Genomic DNA, 25,271 nt, shown 5'->3' with positions numbered 1-25,271 from the left:
ATATATATGATAAATTTTCATCATTTAATATTTATTTTGCATATTTTTTATTTTTTAACAATTTTTTATTTTATTTAGTAAATATACTTTTAATTTTCTACGATTAAACTTTCAAATTTAAATCGAAAATTTTGTTATTATGTGTTCAAATTAAAATATTATTATTATTTTTTATCTTTTTGAATTTTTTTCATTAATTTTTCTAAAAAAATTAAAAAAATAAAATAAAATTCGGGTTAGGCGGGATATACGGGTTGAGTCGGGTTATACGGGTTCGTGTTCGGGTTAGGGGTTTTTGGGTTGAAAAAAAAAACAAAAAAATTTCCACGGATTGACCCGAAACCTGACCCAACCCACCCGATTGACAACCCTAGGTCCCGACCCCGTTGCGACCTATTTTTATTCTGATATCAGAAAATATTTCGTAGACGTTCAGTTGTTAACTTTGATGTGCGGCTAATGTTTCATTTATTTGCACGTTGATTGTCAGATCTCTTATTTATTTATATCATAAGTTAGTTTTTTTCTATTTATATTTCTTTGGAATGTATTAATGTTGTGAAAAATGAAAGCATTAAATTTTTTTATTTTATAGGGATGAGTTCTTTTTTATGGACATAATTTGTAAATAGTCTACATAAATCATAAATATCGAAATGTACAAGTATACATTAACTTTAATGAGATTTTTTAATCGAGATGTGAGAAAGATTTGATCAAATATTTTTGAAATGGAGCTCCGATTATCTCAAGTAAATAATACCCACAATAATTCCTCCTGAGCTACTGCATGTCTATCATTTGCACATTTATATACCTACTATCTCTTCCCTATTCTGCACGAGAAGTCAAATTTAGAATGAAAAGATGAAATAGCACTTTCTTAATTCCACATTTATAATAGAAATTTCATTTCCATGCATTTTTATAATATTAATAAACATAATTTCATCGTTAATTACAACATTGTTCACCCCTTTAGATCCATAGGAATGAGAAATCTTGATTCCAAAGTTGTGTCACACGTTCTTTCAAGAAAATGTGGTATATTTCCATAATAGTTAAAGATTTTCCAATTTTTTTTTCCATATTATCGTTCACCTTATACATGGATACAACCTTTTACATCCAACAACAAAAGACAACATAACAAAAAAATAAAAATAAAAATTGAATTCTTGAAATAAAAAGAAACTAGCATATAGGAAGTGGTGCACCATTCCAACCCTCGAGGCATTTAAACAATGGATCCACAATGAGCCCCTTGCTCATTGCGGTGAACACCTTCTCGCACTCCTCCCCTGGGGAGGTAACCTTTTCTCCGGTCAAGAACTGAGTCCCCAGTTCCCCTCGAATGAACTTGTACAATGGGTATGATCTACATTCAGTGATTCTGTTGGGAATAGCTGGATTTCCACTCTCAAGGGCTATTCTCGCACCCTCGACTTCTTTGGGCAGTAGGGCCTTCAGTTCATCCTCGAAAGATTCGATCTTTTGGAAGATGGACATGTTTGAATTCTTCTCATTTTCACCGTTTTTCAGTGCGTGGTCGACAAGAACTTGTCTGAGTTTCTGCATCAATGGGTAGGTTGCGCTGCAGGGGTCGTCGATATATGTGAAGACATACTCACGATCCACTATGCGAAGCAAGTCCTTCTCGCAAAATCTTGATGGATGAAGCTCCCCATTGGATCCCGTAGTAAGTGTTCTTTTAGCGACTTGGCTGACAATATTCTTGACAGAAAATCTCAAGTTCTCCTCCAAATGCCTCAAATCAATGGCTTGACACAGCGCGATTAGGTACGTTGACAACATGAGTTTCAAGATATCCAATGCTTCAACCGTTTTTCGTGAAGATATCAAACCTAAGGAGTTCACATCTTGGTTGTGTTGCTCGGCACTTTGAACGTGGTTCGTGACTGGATTTGCCATGAACTGAAGCTCAGAACAGTATGCAGCCATAGCAATTTCAGCTCCCTTGAATCCATAGTCCAAGCTCGGGTTTCTCCCACCAGAAAGGTTAGAAGGAAGCCCATTGTTGTAGAAATCATTAACCAATTCCGAAAACTGAGCAAACATCAACTTCCCAATCGAAGCAATGGCCAATCTGGCGTTATCCATCGACACTCCAATGGGGGTACCTTGGAAATTGCCACCATGCAAGGCTTTGTTTCTTGATACATCAATCAATGGGTTATCGTTGACCGAGTTGATTTCCCTCTCGATCATCTTGGTGGCGGAGCGAATGACCTCTATTTGAGGTCCGAGCCACTGAGGTGACGTTCTGAGAGCATATCTATCTTGCTTGGGTTTCTGCAAAGGATCTGTTTCGTGCAACTTCTGAGCGGCCTTCACATAGGCACTTCCATCAAGAATGTGTTCCATCACAGCAGCGGCCTCGATTTGGCCAGGATGATGCTTCAACTTATGCGTCAAATGGTCGGTGAATTCCGGCTTCCCATTCATAACCTCGGCGAAAATCGCAGACATAACTTCAGACAACACACCAAGAATGTTAGCCTCGTAAAGGGCGATGGAGGCCAATCCAGAACCTACAGCCGTTCCATTGACAAGCGCCAGGCCTTCCTTAGGCTGCAACTCGAAGAACCCACCATCTATTCCGGCTAGTTTGAATGCTTCCTCCGGATTCAAGGATTCGCCGTTCGGGCCAACCGCTTTGGAGTTTGGGCGACCAGTCAAGAGCCCGGCAATATAGGATAAGGGCACGAGATCACCTGAGGCAGTGATGGTGCCACGAAGCGGCAAGCACGGTGTGATGTTGGTGTTGAGGAATTTGGTGATGGCTTCCAAGATTTCGAACCGGATGCCGGAGTACCCTTGGAGAAGGGTGTTGATTCGAACTAGCATGGCTGCTCGAGTAGCTGAATGTGGCAGCGTGTGGCAAGTTTCGGTTCCGTTTCCAAAAATTCCAGTATTCAAGAACCTGTTACAATACAAAGAATTTAGAAGACCATAAAAAAGATTTGCTTACCAAAAATTGAATCCTAATCAATTATTCTAATTTAACCATAATATTACACAATTATTTTTTCATCGATGAGGTAACAATAACTAGTCAAAGATTCTTTTAGAAAATATTTTTTCCTTGGGATAAAAACCACCGAGTGATTAATAATCAATACTTCTTATAAATATACATATAAGCATGATAATATACAAGCAAAAAAGCCATAAAATTCCAGCAGTGGCCGATCTGTCACTTGAAATAAGTAAACATAAAATATTATATTATGAATAATTCGAAAAAAATTTAAATATCACCGGCCAGCTTGCAGGTCGACAAGTAACAGAGGAATTGTCTAACGAAGGGTTACTACACTCTCTCAATTATGGGAAACATGGTACAAATGTTTGAGTTGGAGCTTTAGGACAATGTTTGGAGAAATAAAAATATATATTTCGTTTCTCACCTTGAAATTATTTTAGAGTCAAATAGATTTGATTACAGGTGATCCCCCCCTACCGAAGTTGCCTTTAACAGCAATCATAATATGTTTTGATAAATACTTTTACGGAATATATATAATAGCTCCATCTACTCCCCTGTGAATTTAAATTTAATATCAACAATAATATAGCGCGCGCATATATATATATATATATATATATATATATATAATAAGTATCATTGTTTAATCGGACTCACGACTATATACAATTTTGTTTTATTTGTATAAATAAATAGATATACACGATAACGAAGAGTATATCAAAATTATATATATATATATATATATATATATACACACACATCTACAAAATGTTGAAATATATATAAAGAAATTGTTTTTACCAATGGTATGGATCATTTTAACATGACTAGAATCTAAGTCAAATTTGGAAGGTTAAGAGACATGGAAAAACGACAGCAAATAATAATAACCAGGCAATTCAAAAAATAAATGCGAAAATCAAACTTACGAAAAATATTAATCATATATATATACCTGATGAGTTCCTTCTGAAGAGCACCGCCTTGCTTCGTCCGGCGGTGGGAGGTGGCGCCAAAACCGGTGGTGACTCCATAACTATCAGTCCCTTTGTTCATGCTGTCCATCACCCAGTCACTGCTAGCCTTGACACCATCTCTGGCCGCCTCCGCCAGCTCCACCGCCACAGCATTATCCCTAGCGGCGATCGCCGCCACCTGGGCTATCGTCAGGGTCTCGCCGCCGAGCTTCACAATCGGATTCCTGTGCTCCTCCACCATCTTCTTCACAGCATCCAGGTGGCTCCCCATCATCGACTCCGCCGCCGCACCCCAGTTCAATGGATCCTTGGGGATGCAAAACCCGTTAGAGTGGTGGGAATTTTCCTTCATGGCGGCGGCCATTGGCGGAGATTATGAGAATTTAATGGAAGACGGTTGGGAGAGAAAACACCAGTTTGTCACACGCACTGGAAGAATGATTTCTTGGGTGGATTGTTTTGTTGGGAGAGTTGGTGAAGTGTAGTTGGCAAGGCCTGTGGCCTTAAATAGAGGAGATTGGTGTTGCCTCTGCCTCGGCCGCTAAATTATTTTATTATATTATTATTATTGATTAAATCTTTGGTGTTAGACTCATACATACATACATACATATATATATATATATTCGATATATGTTAATTTTGTTTATATTTACCATTAATATATAAACCGAGTTTAAGGAAAATTCATTTACATTTTTTGATTGACATATTTCGATTATACTATATTTATTCCAATTTGCATAAATATATACATATTCTTACCAACCAATCTTATATTATATATATCAATATATATTATATCAGACTAAGGAAATATATTAAATTTTATAGAATTTTTCTCGTAAGCGTCGTGTGCAATATTAAACAACGTATGGGTTTTGGTAGGTGGATTTGGCATGAGAGGAAAGAGTGGGGCAGGCAAGTCATATGTGAAGGGTTTGTTGAGTATTGATCTGAGTCGTTGATTTGGTATGTTTGGATGGTGCAGATTTGAGGAAGTGGGTGTGGCTTCGAAATTTAATTTTTTATATATTAATTTTTTTTATCACATAAAGGTTGGGATAATGTGGTGTGGTTGGTAGGAAGTGGGAATGGGATTGGCTAAACGTAGGAGACTTAAATTATTTATTTAATTATTTTTTCTGCTGTTTTTTTTTATTGTATTTCTTGGGTAGATGATCCAGAGATTTTGACCTTGGGAAATTCATTTCGGAGACATGACATATTCTATCAGAAATTATTAAAAAAAAAACAGTATGATCTTTTCTTATATATAATAAATACCATTAAATTAAATAATAATGAAAAAGCAGCATTTTTCCATATGAATTGAATTGTAGGACTCTCGTATAATATCTAGGTAGATTTTGTTTGGTTTAAATGATTTAATTATGAGATTGGACGGCAGTTATTATAAATTAGTATAAAAAAAATGGAGCTTCACTCGAAACTAGAACAGAGGTAGCATGAAAAAGGTGTATTTCAATTTACACACGTGTTGCCTCCAAGATTATTCGTGAAAGAAATGCTTGATCTGGATTCCTATATGAGTTAATTATAACCGTTATAAATTATTTGGAACATCTATTTTAAAAACTAATGTGGAAAACGGACATTACTTACAACAACACATAACTCGTGAAAAACGAAGTATTTTCGGTCATGGAGAGTCTAGATGTAGATGCTACATAATCAACGCATCGTTTAAAAAAACAATGGTCACATCGCGGTCTAAATTATTGATGAGAATCTATAAGACTCTTACATAGTCACGTGGTAGCTTTCATGCATTTGACACTTTTGTAGCGAAGTAGAATAATTTCAAAAAATTATTAATATAAAGTAGAAATCAACAAAATACTACCCTAATTCAAAACTTTAACTTGGAATGAAATTTTTTTTAGCTCGAGGAATTTATGATAATAATAATAATAATAATAATTGTCGGTAATTTTAATTTTAATTTTAATTTAATTAAGTCATTTCACATACATAGACAATAATTTCGTTTTAATTGTTTTTATCACTGCATGTGAAATGTGGACAAACTTTATTCAATTTTGAATGATAATAATAAAATATAAAATAACTAAACTTTTGCGGTTGCTTTGACTAAGCTGACCGGTATATGAAGGCTTTGACCAATGGTCAAACTTTCCTCCACTTTCTTTTGTTTCGTAATTGCTTAGTAAAAACTGTTGTGAATTATTTGCCATTTTTCTTCTTAAGAAATTTGTGTATAATTTCCCTTCCTTATACACACGAAAGACTTGATCTTTATAGCTAAACTATTTCGTTTCACTTTAATGTTGATAATATTAGAAATTCAAATTTTTTTCCTAAAATGCACGCTCGGATTTGTTCAAAAAATTAAATTAATTCCACAAGTCGAGCATGGGGAAATTGGATTAACATTAATATATATCGCAAAAAAATTGTTGGGTGCAATAATTGTCCTTGCTTGATAGAGCGATCGAACCGTGGTGCTTGAGCTGCTGTGCAGTTTAAAAGATTTGAGTTGCATCATTATTACTAGCTATAGCTTTTGGTAAAGCGGCAAGCGCTCGGTCCTACAATTGGTATCAGAGTCAAGGTCACGAGTTCCATTCTCATTGATCGCAAGGAATGCAATTATTGGGAGAGAGATTGTTGGGTGCAATAATTGTCTTTGCTTGGTAGAGCGATCGAACCGTGGTGCTTGAGCTGCTGTGCGGTTTAAAAGATTTGAGTTGCATTATTACTAATAGCTATAGCTTTTGGTGAAGCGACAAGCGCTTAGTCCTACAATTGGTATCAGAGCCAAGGTCAGGGATTCGATTCCCATTGATGGCAAGGGGATGAAATTATTGGAAGGTAGATTGTTGGGTGCAATAATTGTCCTTGTTTGGTAGAGCGATCGAACTGTGGTGTTTGAGCTTCTGTGCGGTTTAAAAGATTTAAGTTGCACTATTACTACTAGCTATAGTTTTTGGTAAAGCGGCAAGCGCTCGATCCTACAAACATTATCGTTGTACGTTGAATTTTCGGAAAACTGATTTTGGATGAACGAGAAATTAACGAAGAAATCGAGTTTGCGGAACGATGACTTGTTGGATGTTAGTTGTGATTTGGGAAGGCAATCCAATCATGATAATCGGCTCGATAAAAACTCGACACGAACTAGATTTGATCAAGCTTGAGCAGCTCGACCTTTCACTCGAGTTGAGTTTAAGTTTTGGTTCTTTGTACTCGAGTAGCTCGCTAACTACTCGATGAGCTTCATATATTAATTTAATTAAGTGCATGTTTGTCTGTATAAATACAAAATTTAAATCTTAAAATTATACCACAAACATTATCGGGCTTTTCGAGCTCGATTAACTCGCTATTTTCACAGAGTCGACCTCAATCGAATTCGATTCGAACTCACAAAATTTAAATCGAGTCAAAGTACTATGATACTCGACTCGTTTGCATCCAAGTTTTGTCTAGTTAATCTCTTTGATTAACTTTATGATGAATATCTTATAATTTTTTAGAATTTACGTCGTTTTATCAAGCTATATAAACTATTTTTTTTTTTTAAAAAGTATCAAATATTTTTAAATCGATAGAAGTTGTTTTGAATGAATGATAAGGTACAATACAAACTTTATACCAATTCTCCCTAATTCTCTTTTATCTTTTCCTCGTAATTCAATTTACAACGATACGCTCATTTCGAAGCAAGTTACACCAAGAAACGTACATCACATGGAAGACTGGCAGACCAAAATCGTGGGTACACTTACACAACTAGGTGGGATGCTGGTAAAGTTTCGGAAGATTACAACGATAACGTGCTTCACTTTTTTTTCTCTATAATATTGACAATGACACCTTAATTTGTTTGAAATTTAATTTAAATATAGAAAAGGGTTGAGTCAGTACACCAAACTTTATAACCCATCAGAAAGTTAGGTGATTCAGTTTTTTTTTTTTTAATAAATATAATTGGTCAAAATATTTAAATAAGACTGGTAAGTGTGGGATATTATGAACTTATTATTTTCCTTTCTTTCATTAAAATAATAATAATAATTTGTTCCATATTATCGTTAGCATATTTCCTTTTTCGTTTGAGCATCTTCCAGCAATTCACCAGTGATCAAATTAATCTACTGGCATAGCTTTGATTCACAATTCTCTTTTCGAATATGTCGAAATGATTTTGCTTTAATTTGAGTTTGAGTTTACTAAATTGGTTTTATGTTAGTATTTTTCAACACAAACGTCGGTATTTTTCTGTGCTAAGTACAACTCCGGTGAAACAGAATTTAAAACCAAATAAACTTACTGCGATCAGGATCTAATTTTGACTACTTGAATTATCAAGACCTAAAATAAATATGCAAATTAACTTAAAAGATGAATATTCATTTTATTCTATATTTAGCATGTCATTATCGCTTTTACTTCTGCATCATCGTCAACAAAAGGTGAGCCTTGTCGTCCTTAATATATGCAGCGACACCTGAACAGGATAGGTAGCAATTGCAGTGAAAATTCAGAGTGATTTCCTTTCCAATATGAAAATTCATATTGATTTCAGTAAGACCCCATAAGTGGAATTCGTGAGAATTTTCTTCGATGAAGTTTCTATTTTCTATATATAAAAAAATTAGACTATCTTCTTATATTTATTTTATTTTCTGAAGTTTCAACTCAACATTCTCCGATTTAATTATTTTTGCTTCGAACTTTCATTGTCATTTCAAAATCCTCTTGTGATTATATTCTAAACACTACAAAAAAAAAAAAAAAAAAACGGAGATTTGTAACCGAATTAGAGACCGAATTCTCTAATTTGAGATCGAAGTTAGTAATATCGGTCGCTAGATTTATTTTTGTCACGTTTTATAATTTGATATTATTTTACCAAAATTTGAAGTCAACTTTCCAACCATTGAATTAATTCGATCGTCAATTTTTTTTAAATACTGTTAAATTAGACATCATGAAGAAGATTGAATCGATCTTCAAATTAGATATTCTGATGTTTATTATATCATATCTTTCATCAAAAACAAACTAATGTTGTATTATATTATTGCATAATATAATATAGTTAAGTTTTTTAAATGTCTATTATAACAGAAACCCAAAGTATTAAAATGTATAATTGTTGTTATAATCAAATCGACATCCCCTGACTTATTTTGTTAATGAAAAAAATAAATAAATGTACTTGACATGTCACTTTATGTCGAATTTTTGTATAAATAGATTAATTAATATATATATATATATATACACATGAAATTATTTTTCATAATATTTAATTAAACTTTATTTAAAATATTAATTTAATAATATTTAAATTAATTGTTTATTTAAATAAAAATAAAATAAATTAATATGCAACATTTTAATTAGTAAATGTAGGTTTAATTGGAAAAATATTTTTTTACGTGTATTATTTTTTTAATATTCTTTTGGCAGGAAAAACTACATAATAAATTTCAAAAAATAACATTAAATTAAATAAGAGTTTTATTAAAAGATTTGTGTGGTGGCCCCCTTTATATTTATTGTATCTGAATAATAATGCAAAGTCTAATATTTTATTTAATCATATACTTTTGTAATCATATACTTTTGGGTCCTTCTTACTATTTTTATATAATTTACATGCTAGGTACTGTTCAAGTTTCTGATTAAAGAGAGAAATTTAGAGACGTATGGAGCTGAAGTTCTGCAACAATTAATTACGATACAATTACTTCACGGCTCGTGCCATGTGTTCTCTTCATTTCCTATTATTTTAATATTATGCAATATATATATATATATATATATATATATATATAATTAATTACAAATTTTTCTTTCTAATAATTATATATATATAAGGTAATGAAATGCCTAATTATTATAGTCGACAAATATTTTTGTGTTCAAATTACTTATATTATGTACATATAAAAAATTACTTGGGCGAATTTAACGAGATGTAGCCCTACTTGAATTTCAAATGATTATAGCACGAATCCATCTGTAAATAAATAAAACAAAATACTAAAACTCAGGTGAAACGGTTTTATAGGTCAATTTTGTAAAACGTGTCTTTTGTTTGGATTATCCATAAAAATGTATTATTTTTTATCCCAAAAATATTACTTTTTGTGCTAAATATGAATAAGATTGACATGTTTGACAATCGTCAGATTATCTCACTATAGACATATTCAAAACCAAATGGTCATCAAATTTGTTTCAAAACCAAATGGTCATCACATTTTTATTTTTAGTAAAATTGTCAAAACGGTTGAACAGACTCTTCATTTGGAATATTGCCAACCTAATTCGTCTATTTGACAGAGTCGGGTGGGCCAATCGACCATTTTTAGTTATATTTGACGGGTACCCAAAATTTGGCTGAGAAAAAAATTATTAACTCAACTCATTTATTTTGGGTAGCGGGCCAACCCAAGGTACTGACCCATTCTAATATCTCTAATTTTTAACATGTTAAAATTGCTTACCCCGATGTATAAGATGACAAAAATTTAAAAATTTGTTCGAGACAAAAACTCAAATTTCTGTACGTACATCGTTGGGTTGATATTCTAACTTCTTGTGTTCAATGTTTATCCAATCTTGTTGCATGAGAAAAGTGACGGGAAGATGTCCACTCAGTAACATAATAATTATGAAAGAAAGACTAGAACCAGAAATCACAACCGATGTAATATGTACGTCGTTCGGCCCAAAGTTTGGTAGATGTTACTTATATGGATAGTGTCTTCATCCACTCAATACATGACAATTGTTCTGAGTGATGCATCATAGTCAGTCATTCATATATTATGATTAAATGACTGATCATGATTTATCAACTCAATATATATATAGCACTAAACTACTTAGTAGTCTTTAACATTCCATAAATAAACAAAAAAATCAGCTGTATATAGACCTCAAGTAGGTCCTCGCATCAAACAGAGCTTCCATGACTGACTTATGAATGTTTTAACGTAGTAGTCTTTAACATTCCATAAATAAACAAAAATATTTTAACGCTTATGAAGTATTTTTTTTTGAAAATATGTTTCAAACTTAAACTTACACTATATTCAAATTCAATGTAAATAATTTAAAAGAGCCATCGATGTAGATTTTGATAGGGTTGGATACAATTTGAAAATTGTAAGGATTATTTTGTACGACAGATGTTAAAAATAATAAAAATATCAGTATACGACACGAAATAGTAAATTTGTGTTTTGTCAGAATTAGGTGTTGTTCCAGATGTTACAACATCTCGGACAACATGCAGTGGAATATTATATTTTGTAACACAAATTAACTGAAATAAATAGATGGACGAGATTAAATATGCACAAGTATAAATACTTGTGCGGTGCCTTATGGCAAAAATTAATCACTAGAAAACTCAATCGTTTACAAAAAATCTAACACTAGTGATTGTACCAAAAATCAATTTTCTCAACAATTTGAGAAAATAAAGCTTTCTAAAATAAATAACCAAAACAAAAATAAACGTAATCAAGAAAGCAAAACTTGATCCCGGAAACCACTATCAACTAGATGCAATCTTCAGTCAACATCGTTACGGATGTTGTCTATAGATGTTGGCAACATTCAGCTTAACACGGGAATCACCACTCAAAACAGCAACGGCTTCGAGAATAATTTTACTCTGCAAATCTCTGCTACGTGTGTGTATGTATGGTCGATATCGAAGCGGGGTTTATCAATGAGCTTTTCTTCTTATTTATAGGTGAAGAATCATATCTTCTCAAGGAAACTAAAATACAAGGAAAGTGAGAGTTTTATTAGGAATAAACTATTTTTAAACACTAATATCATATCTCTTGAATTAAGATCTCATTATCTAAGCAAGACAAAATCATATTAAATATTTGCTCAATCAAATCAACAAGGAGAAAACTCTATTACGGAAATAAATAAAATATATGATTTAAAATCGAAATCTTATTTCCCTTCAATCTCCCCCTTTTTGCCTTTCTTGGACAAAATGAGATCAAACCCATTTATCCTTGTTAAGATCAAATCAACTCCCCCTGAGTTTTAGATTTTCTCCCCCTGAATAAAATACTGTTAGTACGGGGTGTTGTTAGAATTGTTGGCAACACTTAACACAACACTTGCAACAGTTCCATTAACAGTTAGAGATATTAGCCAAGACAAGAATACAAACAGAAATATTGATAGACAATTAAGAGCAGAAAATGAAACATTTAAACCGACAAAATCTAAACATCATCATCTTCATCCTCCTCATCCTCAGTTTCTTCATCCTCACTATCCTCTTCATCCTCACTGTCCTCTTCCTCTTCATCTTCCTTGGTCCCTGACGGACCTGCACCAGTTTGATCATCTCCCCTTTTTTGTCCATGAACGGCCATTTCTAACATGACACTGATGACAGCAGCCAAACTCTCATTGTAGGCCAAGTCCTCCTTAGCCTGTGCAATTTTCTTAAGAGCATGAGCCAAATGGGCCTGAGCACCAGGTACAGTGATCTTCACAAAAACAGGTTTAGGTGGACGAGAGGTAGACGCAGTAGCAGAAGGTGATTTGGATGAGTCTCTCCAAGGAAGGTCAACTTTGCGGTTTCCTTTGAACAGGGCTTTGGCAATTTTGATTGTTTCTCAGGAATCAGACAGTCCCTCATCAACATTGCGAACAAACCCCTGGGACAGCAGTAACCCATAGATCAGACTGGGAAACGGGAGCTTAGATGACTTTAATCCCCTATCAGCATACTGCATCACAATGTAAAATACCATACGCCCAAAATTAAGAGTGCCATTGCCAATGGCAAACAGAGTCAGTGCTTGAGATTTGGTAACCACCGTGGTGTTTGTGGACGGCGTCCAATTCCGGGTGGCAACCTTGTGCAGGACAGAGTATAGGGTCGTGAGTTTTGCAGCTAAGACCTTGTGTGGATTGGCAGGGAATTTGCCAATCAATCCACCAGTTAGTACAGAGACTACCTCATCAAGATCTGGTGGAGGGCCTTCAGGAACATATGGTATGCTGTAGTAATCATTAATGATTTGCGGGTCAAAGTTATATATCTTGTTCCGTACAAAAACCTTGCCAAATTTGGCCGATCTTGGATCACTGACCCCCGATGAGAGGTTGCCATAGAATTCAGCCACAGCTTTATGGCAATAGGGGAATACAGATGAGACGGTAGAGAGCAGACCACGAGTTTTAAGAAACTCGATCAAATTGTTTCGGCAGAAGGCTGTCATATCAGCGTTGCGTTCTTCAATAAACTCCCTGTTGGTATAGAGATCCCAGTTGGAGAGTGACTTCTCAGTATAAAACTTGGAGTTGTAGCTACCGTCTAGATCATACTCGCTAAGATCAGTGTTGTCAGAGGTGTCGGCAACATCGTTGACAGCATCCTCGTCCACTGCCTCGTTTGCTTCAGGGGCTTCATTGACTGCAGCAGGAATATCAGCAGAACTGCTGGAACCAATGGACTTTTCAGTTTCTTGGGAAGCAACAGGAGCGGCAGAGACTTCACTTTTCTGATTTTTCAGGTTGGCCATAAATTGGGCCAACGTGATTTCTTCTTCAGTGGAGGGAGAGGGCTCTTGTGGAGGAATATGAGTTGTTTGCTCAGAGGTGTTAGTGGCATTGCTGGAGGTAGACTTGCCTTCCGTAGGCGGAGGGGCACTCTTCTTGCGGGCCACAAACTCATAATTCGCATCATCAAAGTCATCACCGGAGGTGTCTTCTGGATCAATCAGCGAGGGGCGAGTGGATAACTAACCCTTGTATCGGAAACGTTTGCCCGACGTGAGGTCTGGGTTATATCCAGCTTGTCATTTCGAGCGTCTTTTTGGAGGAGAGGGCGGATCGAAAACCCTAATGATAGGTGGGTTATCAATATCCTGTGGATTACCAGGCTCACCTGGCTGAATAATCTCCAGGGGCACTGCGTCTTCAACAGCAAGTATCAAAGATAGCGGCGATTCCACAGTGGGTGTTGTAACAGATGTTGTCGTACAGGGGGCAACATCATCTGTGTTTCCCATTTCACTTCGAATATCATGGGGGTCAAATCCCTTTCCTGCCATTGATGGTAGATCGAAAATTAATTTACGAACAGGGAGGAAAGTCGAAAAAATTTTGAAACGATGAAATATTCCTTTAGAGAGAAATTTCGAGATTCCGGTGCGAAAATCCGAGAACTGATTAGGCTAACAGTGATGAACTAGGCGGTGTAAATCACATAGATAATCATGAAATTACAGTGTAACGGTAACATTCCAAATCAGTAAATGACTGATTCCAACGGTAAGAGAAATCAAACGGGCAAATAAAATAACCGTTACTCCCAAAAGAAATTTATCGCGATAACTATGTGCAATTAGTTTTTCAAAATAGTTCCAGAAAGAAAACCCACATCGAATTAAAACGCCACTTAACATTAAGGATCACATGAATTCGATTTCCTGCAAAAAGTTGATTTTTCACAAAATGTTGTTGTTGAGATACAAGTAACCTTCTGACTCAATTCACAATGTTATGTTTATGCATGACTTATGGATGCCTAAAAACAGAATGGAACATAGATAGAAACATGAGAGCAAATATGATATATGTTTACAGATGAAGTGTTGTCACAAATGTTGGCAACATCTCCAGTCAACACCCACAGTTCCTGAAAACAAAATTTGATAATCTTCACACTCAGTGACTTAATAAAATTTTAACCTAGAAGTGGTAGCTCCCACACTAGAAGAACAGTCTTCATTGGACTCCTCTAGGTAGCTTTTTCCATTTTCTTCTATTTCTGTGTTAATTTTAGATGGGGTAGCTCCCACAATAAAAGCACAGCCTTCATTGGGCTCTTTTAGGTAGCTTTTTCCATCTTTCCTTCTAATCACAGACCCATCACTTGATTTTTCAATTTTACTTCGTTTACTTGTCACATTGGTTAGAATCAAGTGACCATACTTCAAATCTTTCTGTGACTAAGTTCACATGTAAAGGTGTGAAGTTTGAAAAGATAACAAGGAATTGTAGGTGCAACAGAGAATTATGCTACACATGTTCAACACATCATATCATAGTATGAATGCAATGCAGAATGTCTAAGTCCTAGAAATGTATATGCAAATGAGATGTTGTCCGAGATGTTGTAACATCTGAGACAACATCCAAGAATGATTAGGCAGAACACATGCTGAGAGATTTCCGAAGGTTGGAAAATCTCTCAAAATCCAATGCTTTGGTGAATATGTCAGCCAGTTGGTTATTTGTATCAACAAACTCTATTCGGATCAATCCTTTCTCTACAAGATCTCGAAGAAGATGATGTCTTATGTCAATGTGCTTTGTTCGAGAGTGTTGTACTGGATTTTTTGATATGTTAATTGCACTAGAATTATCACAATACGCGACTAAGGATTCACTTTTAAGCCCATAATCTTCTATCATTTGATTCATCCATAAAAGTTGCGTGTACGCATTTCCAACTGCCACATATTCTGATTCAGCAGTGGAAAGTGAAACACCATTCTGTTTTCGACTATGCCAAGAAATCAGATTATTGCCAAGATAAAAACACCCCCCAGAAGTGCTTTTTCTATCATCAAAATCCCCAGCCCAATCAGCATCAGAAAATTCTACCAGGTTTGAGTTGGTTTCGTGTGTATACCATAATCCTAATTCAATTGTTCCTGCTATGTAACGTAAAATACGTTTAACAACTTTCAAATGAGAAATTTTAGGATTGGATTGATATCTAGCACATAAATAGACACTAAACATGATGTCAGGACGACTGGCAGTCAAATACAGGAGGCTACCTATGATGCTCCGATATAAGGTGTTGTCAACATTTTCGGCAACATCATCTTTGCACAATTTCTCACTCGAGCCGATAGGAGTTTTCATGTGTTTTGGGTTTTCATTTGCAAATTTCTTAATCAAATTCTTAGCATACTTGCTTTGACACAAAAAGATGTCATCATGCATTTGTTTAATTTGCAAGCCAAGAAAGAAATTTAGCTCACCAACCATGCTCATTTCAAATGTAGATGACATGCACTCAACGAAATCATCAGCATGCTTTTGAGAGGAAGAACCAAAGATTATATCATCAACATATACTTGACAAATAAGAATCTCACCTTTGGACTTTTGAATAAAAAGAGTTTTGTCTACCTCACCTCGTTTGAAGCCAATTTCGAGTAGATATTTAGTCAATCTCCCATACCATGCACGTGGTGCTTGCTTCAAGCCATAAAGTGTCTTCTTCAACTTGTAGACATGATCCAAATGGTGTGGATCCTCAAAACCCTTAGGTTGTCTAACATACACTTCTTCACTCAAAATACCATTTAAAAATGCACTTTTAACATCCATTTGAAAAAGTTTGATTTTCATGTAGCATGCAACGGCTAGTAGTAGTCTGACTGACTCAATACGGGCTACAAGAGCAAAGGTCTCATCAAAATCAGCCCCCTCAACCTGTGTGTACCCTTGAGCAGCCAATCTTGCTTTGTTTCTAATGATGTTTCTAGACTCATCGGTTTTATTTTTGAAAATCCATTTTGTACCAATTATGTTACCATGGTCAGGAGGTGGAACCAAGTCCCACACATCATTTCGAACAAATTGCTCAAGCTCATCATGCATAGCATTAATCCAAAACTCATCTTTCAAAGCTTCATCAACATTTTTAGGCTCAATATTGGATATAAAACATGAAAATCTAACCTGTGAGTATGTAGAACTCAAGCAAATCAGTCCAGCCATTTTTCGGTAATCAATCTTTTCTTTCTTCCGAGTTTGAACATCTCCACGCATGTTTCCAATTATTTGAGATTATGGATGGTTTTTCTGAATTTTGCTTGGAATACACGATCCATCATCTATTGTATCATCATTGCAATGCGGTTCTTCAGATTCATTGTCTTCAGTGTCACATGTTGTGTCAGATGTTGCAACATCTGGGGCAACATCTGCATTTTCCAGTGACATTTGGATTGTCCAGAAGGTCTTCAACGTCATCTTCAGCAATTTTCCTCTTGAGATCTGCACAATCATCAAACACCACATTAATGGATTCCATAATAGTCCTAGTTCTTAGATTAAACATGCGATAAGCTCGACTATTTGTGGCATAGCCCAAAAACAAACACTTGTCGCTCTTTGAATCAAACTTTGCAAGTTGATCCCTGTCATTCAAAGTGTAGCAAACACAACCAAAAACATGAAAATATTTAAGATTATGCTTCTTTCCCATAATCATAAGAAGTCATGGTTGAATCATTTCTTAGATAGACCCTATTCGAAATATGGCATGCTGTATTAAGGGCTTCTTGCCAAAAACGGTTTGAAATATTCTTTGAAGCTAGCATCACCCTTGCCATTTCTTGCAGAGTCCTGTTCTTGCGTTCGGCAATGCCATTTTGCTGTGGGGTTTTTGGTGCTGAAAATTCGTGTGAAATACCTTTCCTGTCACAGAAGGATGAGAAGGATATGTTTTCAAATTCTTTACCGTGATCAGTTCTGATCCTTCTCACCTTTAAATTATGGAAGTTTGAGATTCTTGTGAGCAATTGTTTAAACACATCATAAGTGTCCGATTTCTCCCTAATGAAGCTCACCCATGAAAACCGTGAGAAATCATCAACACACACAAAAGAATACTTCTTACATCCAATGCTTTCTAACAAAAGAATATTTCTTACCTCCAATGCTTTCTACTTCCATGGGACCCATAAGATCCATGTGCAGTAATTTCAGACAGCATGTTGTCCCAGATGTTGGCAACACTGGGTGCGACACGCGCGTCTGTTTTCTTTTTTGACAATCTCCACACACATATGATATTCCAGATGAAATATTAGGCATACCTCGTACTGCATCGTACTTGCTCAAGTTCTTCAAGGTTTTGAAATTTGCATGTCCGAGTTTTTGATGCCAAATGTCAAGTTCGGTGATTTGCACATGTTTGCACGAAAGTTCCTCACCTATTTGATAGCAATTATCCGAAGACCTTGTACCTGTCATTATGCACTTGTTAGATTCATCAAAAACTTCACAAGTATGTTTATCAAACTTAACAAGCAAATTATCATCACACAGTTGGCTTATGCTTATCAAATTTGAATTTAATCATTCAACATGAAGCACATTGTGGAGCTTTGGTAGTCCTTCAACTTTCAAAGTACCCTTTCCAACAATTTTTCCCTTAGCTCCCCCTCCATATGTAACTTTGCCACCTTTTTGCTCAACATAATCGGTGAGACATTCTCGTGATCCAGTCATGTGACGAGAGCTTCCACTATCAAAGTACCAATGACCTGCAGTGTTAGTTTTTAATGAGGTATAAACAATTTTACAGTTAGTTTTTACCTTTGGGACCCAAATTTGTCTTACTGTAGGTCGATGGTGGGAGGTGTTGCGGAAAGTGTTGGACAACATTCGGAGCAACATCCGACTCGACTTTTGATTCTTGCGATCATCCCTGAGTTTAAAACAGTAGAGCCTGATATGACCAGGCTTAAAGCAGTAATGACATGCATACCTGCGTTTTCGTTTCTTAGCGATTGGTGCAGCAGGTTGTCTTTTTTATGAAGAGCTTTTGATTGGTGAATTGGATTGTGGTTGTGGAGATGTATCAGCTTTTCCCTTCACAAAAACCGTAGACTTGGAAGATTCACCTATTTCAAACACACTGTCTTTGAACCCTAAGCCTTTCTTGTTATCTTTTCCCATCAAAAGTATGGATTCAAGCTTGGATGTGCTTGAATTAAACTTGGACAAGGTTTCAGTTGCCTTTTGAAGTTCTTCTTTGGTCTTTCCCAGTTCTAAATACTTTTTGCTCAGAATTACTTCAAGTTTGGCAACCACGGCTCTTAGATCAGCGTTTTCCTTCATGAGACTTGAGTTCAACTTGTTTCTTTTGGTCCAATCTTCAAACAACTCTTCATAAAGTTTTTGCACACTCTCAAGAGTGAGTTCTTCATAATCAGCTTCTGATTCATCATCTCCACTCAAATTTCCAGAAGTTGTGGATTTCAAACATACTGAATTTTTGCAGATGTTGCGGCCAGGTGTGGCAACACCTAGGGCAACACCTAAAGAATTCACCTGCAGCCAGCAATTTTCTGTAAATAGTGCAGTCAAGGAGGTTTGACTTTCTTCATCAGTGGATTTCTCCTCAGCATCGGATTCTTCATCGCTTAGAGACACATTGTAGCCTTTGTTTTTTCGCAGTCGGTTAGCACATTCATTGACATAGTGTCCAAATCCCTTGCATTCTCTACACTGCACCGAATCGTACCTTTTTGAATTGTATTGTCCCTTGCCTTCATTCCGTGGCTGAAATTGTTGCTTGGCAGGGTACTTTTGTGACTTTTCAGGTGCAGGCAGGCTAGGAAATTTAGATGGTCGTGCATCCTTCTTTTTATCTCGGATTCTTTTCAAGTAATCACCAAATTTTTTTGTGATAAAGGAGATAGAATCCTCGCCGAGATCAGAATCATTGACTTCTTGAGATATTTGAAGGAGTTCATTGTAGGAGTCATTTGAAGCTTGGAGTGCAATTGTCTTCCCTTTATCCTTCTTCTGCATGTCCAAGTTCATCTCGAAAGTACGTAATGAACTGATAAGGTCTTCCAATGCCATCTTAGAAGTGTCCTTAGCCTCATCTATTGCGCAAATTTTTATGTTGAATCTTTCGGGCAGAGAACGGAGGACTTTGCTAACTAGGCGCTCATTTGAGATAGCTTCTCCAACACTGAATGCCTCATTAGCAATTTCCCGTAGGCGACGATCATACTCAAGTATGTTCTCAGATTCTTCCATCCTCATCATCTCGAATTTGGAAGTAAGCATCCTTAATCTGGTTCGTCGCACACTCTCAGACCCTTCACAGTGACTTTGGAGAATATCCCATGCACGTTTAGCCGAAGTACAATTTGTGATTAAACTGAACATGTTCATGTCAACCGATGTGAATATATCATTCAAAGCCTTTGAGTTGTGGTTTGAATTTTGCACTTCATCAGCAGTCCAGTCAGTTTCAGGCTTTGGCCGTTTGTCACCCTCTTGATCTATCATGACAGTCCATCCATTGATGACACGCTAGGCTGTAATTGGTACCATCTAGGACTGGTGGTCGAAGTGTTGCGCTTGCAAACGAAGTGTCCATTTGATTAAAACACACACTGTCAAACAAACCAAAACCAAAATCAACACTTAGTATATCAAGGAACTGCTCTAATACCACTTGTAAGGATTATTTTGTCCGACGGATGTTAAAAATAATAAAAATATCAGTATACGACACGAAATAGTAATTTTGTGTTTTGTCAGAATTAGGTGTTGTTCCAGATGTTACAACATCTCGGACAACATGCAGCGGAATATTATATTTTGTAACACAAATTGACTTGAAATAAATAGATGGACGAGATTAAATATGCACAAGTATAAATACTTGTGCGGTGCCTTATGGCAAAAATTAATCACTAGAAAACTCAATCGTTTACAAAAAACCTAACACTAGTGATTGTACCAAAAATCAATTTCCTCAACAATTTGAGAAAATAAAGTTTTCTAAAATAAATAACCAAAACAAAAATAAACGTAATCAAGAAAGCAAAACTTGATCCCGGAAACCACTATCAACTAGATGCAATCTTCAGTGAACATCGTTACGGATGTTGTCTATAGATGTTGGCAACATTCAGCTTAACACGGGAATCACCACTCCAAACAGCAACGGCTTCGAGAATAATTTTACTTTGCAAATCTCTGCTACGTGTGTGTATGTATGGTCGATATCGAAGCGAGGTTTATCAATGAGCTTTTCTTCTTATTTATAGGTGAAGAATCATATCTCCTCAAGGAAACCTAAAATACAAGGAAAGTGAGAGTTTTATTAGGAATAAACTCTTTTTAAACACTAATATCATATCTCTTAAATTAAGATCTCATTATCTAAGGAAGGCAAAAGCATATTAAATATTTGCTCAATCAAATCAACAAGGAAAACTCTATTAGGGAAATAAATAAAAAATATCATTTAAAATCGAAATCTTATTTCCCTTCAAAAGTGATTGTGTTGATTTCGGAGTTATCAAGAATGTGAAAAAAATGGCTTATTTTTTTTAGTTATGTAAGACTTCATTACAATTAATTTCAGAATTCGAGATTTGGTCTCAAACTGGAGCTTGTATGTAATGGATTATTACAAGTCATTGGTAAAAGAAGATTGTGAGAGAAAAACTGACTTCACCCAACTGATCTCTTCCCTTATATAACTCGACAAGAGATCAGTTTTACAAAAACAATATTATCCTTGGCTCAGTCCAATCTCTCTTAACAGCCCATAGCCCAAAATATATATTGGTTTAATTGTTGTTTGGTTAAGCCATTAACCAAAATACGCATGTTTCAATTGGTAAGCCAAATTTTCGAGACATCTTTCAACAAGATGTGAGAAAAATGAAGCCCCGATTATCTTGAGCAAATAATACCACAATAATTCCTCCTGAGCTTCTGTCTATCTATCATTTGCTCATTTATATACCTACTATCTCTTCCCTATTCTGCACCAGAAGTAAAATTTAGAATGAAAAGATGAAATATCACTTTTTAATCCCACAGTTATAATAGAAATTAATTTCCATGCATATTTTTATAATAATAATAAACATAATTTCATTGTTAATTTCAACATTATTCACCTCTTTAGATCCATAGGAATGAGAAATCTCGATTTCAAAGTTGTGTCACACATTCTTTCAAGAAAATGTGGTATATATCCATACAAGTTCAAGATTTTCGAATTATTATACATATTATCGTTCACCTTATACATGGTATCACATGCATACAACCTTCAACATCCAACAACAAAAGACAACATAACAAAAAAAGGTTGAATTCTTGAAATAAAGAGGAACTAGCATATAGGAAGTGGTGCACCATTCCAACCCTCGAGGCATTTAAACAATGGATCCACAATGAGCCCCTTGCTCATTGCCGTGAACACCTTCTCGCACTCCTCCCCCGGGGACGTAACCTTTTCTCCGGTCAAGAACTGAGTCCCCAGTTCATCTCGAATGAACTTGTACAATGGGTATGATCTACATTCAGCGATTTTGTTGGAAATCGCTGGATTTCCACTCTCGAGGGCGATTCTCGCACCCTCGAATTCTTTGGGCAGTAGGGCCTTTAGTTCATCCTCGAAAGATTCGATCTTTTGGAAGATGAACATGTTGGAATTCTTATCATTTTCACCATTTTTCAGAGCGTGGTCGACAAGAACTTGTCTGAGTTTCTGCATCAATGGGTAGGTTGCACTGCAGGGGTCGTCGATATATGTGAAGACATACTCACGATCCACTATGCGAAGCAAGTCCTCCTCGCAAAATCTTGATGGTTGGAGCTCCTCATTGGATCCTGTAGTTAGTGTTCTTTTAGCGACTTGGCTGACAATATTCTTGACAGAAAATCTCAAGTTCTCCTCCAAATGCCTCAAATCAATGGCTTGGCACAGCGCGATTAGGTATGTTGACGACATGAGTTTCAAGATATCCAATGCTTCGACCGTTTTTCGTGAAGAGATCAAACCTAAGGAGTTCACATCTTGGTTGTGTTGCTCGGCGCTCTGAACGTGGTTCGTGACTGGATTTGCCAAGAACTGAAGCTCAGAACAGTATGCAGCCATAGCAACTTCAGCTCCCTTGAATCCATAGTCCAAGCTCGGGTTTCTCCCACCAGAAAGGTTAGACGGAAGCCCATTGTTGTAGAAATCATTGACCAATTCCGAAAACTGAGCAAACATCAACTTCCCAATCGAGGCAATGGCCAATCTCGTGTTATCCATCGACACTCCAATGGGGGTACCTTGGAAATTGCCACCATTCAGGGACTTGTTTCTTGAGACATCAATCAATGGGTTATCGTTGACCGAGTTGATTTCCCTCTCGATCATCTGGGTGGCGGAGCGAATGACCTCTATTTGAGGTCCGAGCCACTGAGGTGACGTTCTCAGAGCATATTTATCTGGCTTGGATTTCTGCAAAGGATCTGTTTCGTGCAACTTTTGAGCGGCCTTCACATAGGCACTTCCATCAAGAATGTGTTCCATCACAGCAGCGGCCTCGATTTGGCCAGGATGATGCTTCAACTTATGCGTCATATGGTCGGTGAATTCCGGCTTCCCATTCATAACCTCGGCGAAAATCGCAGACATAACTTCAGACAACACACCGAGAATGTTGGCCTCGTAAAGGGCGATGGAGGCCAATCCAGAACCGACAGCCGTTCCATTGACAAGCGCCAGGCCTTCCTTAGGCTGCAACTCGAAGAACCCACCATCTATTCCGGCTAGTTTAAATGCTTCCTCCGGATTCAAGGATTCGCCATTCGGGCCAACCGCTTTGGAGTTTGGGCGACCTGTCAAGAGCCCGGCAATGTAGGATAAGGGCACGAGATCACCTGAGGCAGTGATTGTGCCACGAAGCGGCAAACACGGTGTGATGTTGGTGTTGAGTAATTTGGTGATGGCTTCCAAGATTTCGAACCGGATGCCGGAGTACCCTTGGAGAAGGGTGTTGATTCGAACGAGCATGGCTGCTCGAGTAGCTGAATGTGGCAGTGTGTGGCAAGTTTCGGTTCCGTTTCCAAAAATTCCAGCATTCAAGAATCTGTTACAATACAAAGAATTTACAAGACCATAAAAAAGAATTACTTACCAAAATTTGAATACTAAATATTTCCCATTCTAATAAATTATTCGAATTAAATCATAATATTACACATTCATTTTTTCCTCGATGAAATATATATATATAGACATGAATAATTCAAAAAAAAAAAAATTAAATATCACCGGTCAGCTTGCAGCTTGACTGGGAACATAGGAATTGTCTAGCGAAGGGTTACTACACTCTCTCAATTATGGGAAACATTGTACAAATGTTTGAGTTGGAGCTTTAGGACAATGTTTGGAGAAATAAAAATATATATTTGGTCTTTTTTTGGAACTTAAATCATTATAGCTGGATAAAATCATATTAAAATCTATGTTGACATATTTTTGGACAGAAACATAATAAAAATAACGATCTTTTGTCCCCAAAAATATGATTTGAAAATTTGGATATCCCACTGTCTGGGTATTATTAACTACATGCCCTTGAAATTATTTGAGTCAAATAGACCTTTTTTTACAGGTGATCCCCATATTTAACTTAAAATTGTGTACTAACCATAATATATTTTGATAAATACTTTTATGAAATATATATTGCTCCATTGAGTCCCCTATGAATTTAAATTTAATATCAATAATAATATCCATGTCCGTGCAAGAACGTATATGTATATGTATATATATAATTTTATTATCTTGACTCATTTATATACAAGAAAGTAAGATATACAATTTTAATATACTTCAACTGATGTAATATATGATTATCGATGATCATATATATATATATGGTCAATGGACAATATATATATATATATATATATATATTATAAAATGTTGAAATATATATAAATAAATTTTATAACAAAAAAGGTACGGATCAAATGATAAAATTTTAACATAACTAGGATCTAGTCAAATTTGGAAGGCTAAAAAGAGACATGGAAAAACGACAGCATATAATAATAACCAGACAAAAATTGATTCAAAAAATAAATGCGAAAATCAAACTTGGGAAAAAATATTAATCATATACACCTGATGAGTTCCTTCTGAAGAGCACCGCCTTGCTTCGTCCGGCGGTGGGAGGTGGCGCCAAAACCGGTGTTGACTGCATAAGTATCAGTCCCTTTGTTCATGCGGTCCATCACCCAGTCACTGCTAGCCTTGACACCCTCCCTGGCCGCCTCCGCCAACTCCACCGCCACAGAATTATCCCTAGCGCCGATAGCCGCCACCTGGGCTATAGTCAGGGTCTCGCTGCCTAGCTTCACAACCGGCTTCCTGTGCTCCTCCACCATCTTCTTCACAGCATCCAAGTGGCTACCCATCATCGACTCCGCCGCCGCACCCCAGTATAGTGGATCCTTGGGGATGCAAAACCTGTTAGAGCGGCGGTCATTTTCATTCACGGCGGCGGCCATTGGCGGAGATGATGAGAATTTAATGGAAGACTATTGGGAGAGAAGACGCCAGATAGTCACAACTCACGCTCACTGGAAGATATATTTCTTGGGTGGATTGTTTTGTGGGAGAGTACGTAAAATTTAGTTGTCGAGGCCTGTTG

At 36.3% G+C, this 25,271-nt stretch overlaps 3 protein-coding genes across 4 annotated transcripts; all 3 read right to left on the bottom strand.

The window, feature by feature from the left end:
- Window positions 1-868: 868 nt before the first annotated feature.
- Window positions 869-4,484, bottom strand: LOC142526583 (phenylalanine ammonia-lyase-like). The gene is made up of 2 exons (XM_075631081.1): window positions 3,969-4,484; window positions 869-2,944 (listed from the first exon to the last, which is right to left on the bottom strand). The coding sequence occupies exons 1-2, from the start codon at window positions 4,352-4,354 to the stop codon at window positions 1,195-1,197; spliced, it is 2,136 nt and encodes a 711-aa protein (XP_075487196.1). The 5' UTR covers window positions 4,355-4,484; the 3' UTR covers window positions 869-1,194.
- LOC142526592 (phenylalanine ammonia-lyase-like) lies at window positions 869-25,271 on the bottom strand. 2 transcript variants are annotated; one of them, XR_012815290.1, is made up of 3 exons: window positions 24,743-25,271; window positions 21,882-23,696; window positions 869-1,101 (listed from the first exon to the last, which is right to left on the bottom strand). XR_012815290.1 is itself a non-coding variant. In XM_075631092.1 (2 exons), the coding sequence occupies exons 1-2, from the start codon at window positions 25,126-25,128 to the stop codon at window positions 21,947-21,949; spliced, it is 2,136 nt and encodes a 711-aa protein (XP_075487207.1). In that variant the 5' UTR covers window positions 25,129-25,271; the 3' UTR covers window positions 21,810-21,946. The 2 variants fall into 2 exon arrangements, 1 of the variants encoding a protein (XP_075487207.1); XM_075631092.1 differs by lacking the exon at window positions 869-1,101 and having other exon boundaries at window positions 21,810-23,696.
- On the bottom strand, window positions 16,852-20,097 carry LOC142537177 (uncharacterized). The gene is made up of 6 exons (XM_075642732.1): window positions 18,851-20,097; window positions 18,560-18,663; window positions 18,204-18,335; window positions 17,687-18,035; window positions 17,391-17,484; window positions 16,852-17,061 (listed from the first exon to the last, which is right to left on the bottom strand). Exons 1-6 carry the CDS (start codon window positions 20,095-20,097, stop codon window positions 16,852-16,854), a joined length of 2,136 nt encoding a protein of 711 aa, XP_075498847.1.

Source organism: Primulina tabacum, chromosome 2 (assembly GCF_025594145.1).
Source record: "Primulina tabacum isolate GXHZ01 chromosome 2, ASM2559414v2, whole genome shotgun sequence".
In the NCBI taxonomy this organism is placed as follows: domain Eukaryota; kingdom Viridiplantae; phylum Streptophyta; class Magnoliopsida; order Lamiales; family Gesneriaceae; genus Primulina; species Primulina tabacum.
This window is presented reverse-complemented; position numbering and strand designations above follow the sequence as displayed.